The 1,090-nt window shown below is 43.9% G+C and overlaps 1 protein-coding gene across 1 annotated transcript in view; it reads right to left on the bottom strand.

Moving 5' to 3' along the window:
* Nucleotides 1–1,090, bottom strand: part of RAD51 (RAD51 recombinase) — a 39,011-nt gene that overhangs the window by 2,429 nt on the left and 35,492 nt on the right. Inside the window, exon 6 of the mRNA XM_003791822.3 lies at nucleotides 194–350. Coding sequence (XP_003791870.1) covers nucleotides 194–350 — 157 coding nt within the window. The remainder of the gene's footprint in view (nucleotides 1–193; nucleotides 351–1,090) is intronic.

Below are 1,090 nucleotides of genomic sequence, written 5' to 3'. Positions count from 1 at the left end.
GGATTCGAACCCGCCACCTTAGGTGTATGTGGCTGGCGCCTTAGCCACTTGAGCCACAGGCGCAGAGTCAGAAAGTTCTTTTCTAACTGATAAGGTTGATGAAACAGGCATTGATGTTCTGGTCTCCTAGCAAGGCTCTTGGAATTCAAAGTCACTGAAAGTGGGCAATCTCCACCTCCACCCCACAACTTACCTCATCAGCAAGCCGCAAAAGCATCCGCAGAAACCTGGCCAAGTGCATCTGCCTGGCTGAGAGCTCACCTCGGCCTGAGTAGTCTGTTCTGTAAAGGGCGGTGGCACTGTCTACAATAAGCAGTGCATACCTACAGGGAATAAGGATTTTCTGAAGCCTGTTTCTAGCCTATGTCAGATTCTCCTCTCTTCCTCACCACCCTAAAATCTCATATTCATAGTTTCACTTATATAGAGGTTTTTAAAAATTTGTTTGGAGACAGAATCTCACTCTGTTGCCTAGGGCTGCAGCCTAGCTCTCAACAAACTCAGATTCTTGGGTTCAAATGATCACTCGGCCTTAGCATCCCGAGTAGCTAGCTGGGACTACATACCTGCCACAATACTCAGCTAATTTTTCTATTTTTAGTAGAGACAGGGTTTCATTCTTGTTCAGGCTGGTCTTGAATTCCTGAGCTCAAAAGACACTCCTGATTAAGCCTCCCAGAGTGCTAGGATTACAGGTGTGAGCCACTATGCTTGGCCTATCAAAGTTTTATTAAAATAATTGTATAGTCCAGGTGCAGTGGCTCACCTGAGCTCAGGAGTTCGAGACCAGCCTGAGCAAGACTGAGATTCCATCTCTAAAATTAGCTGGGTGTTGTGGCGGGCACCTATAATCCCAGCTACTCGAGAGGCTACGGTAAGAGGATTGCTTGAGCCCAAGAGTTTGAGATTGCTGTGAGCTATGGAGCCACAGCACTTTACTGAGGGCAACAAAGTGAAACTCTATCTCAAAAATAAGTAAATAAATACATAATAAAATAATTGTACAACATTCACATCTGAGACACTGTTAAATAAATTAAATTTTCAGCAAGTTGAAGTAGATCATGGCTTCATTTTTTTTTTTTTTTTT

The sequence above is a fragment of the Otolemur garnettii genome, unplaced genomic scaffold (genome assembly GCF_000181295.1).
Source record: "Otolemur garnettii isolate 467f Iridium unplaced genomic scaffold, OtoGar3 scaffold00050, whole genome shotgun sequence".
In the NCBI taxonomy this organism is placed as follows: Eukaryota; Metazoa; Chordata; class Mammalia; order Primates; family Galagidae; genus Otolemur; species Otolemur garnettii.
The sequence above is the reverse complement of the archived record's forward strand: the minus strand, read 5'-3'. Positions and strand labels throughout refer to the sequence as shown.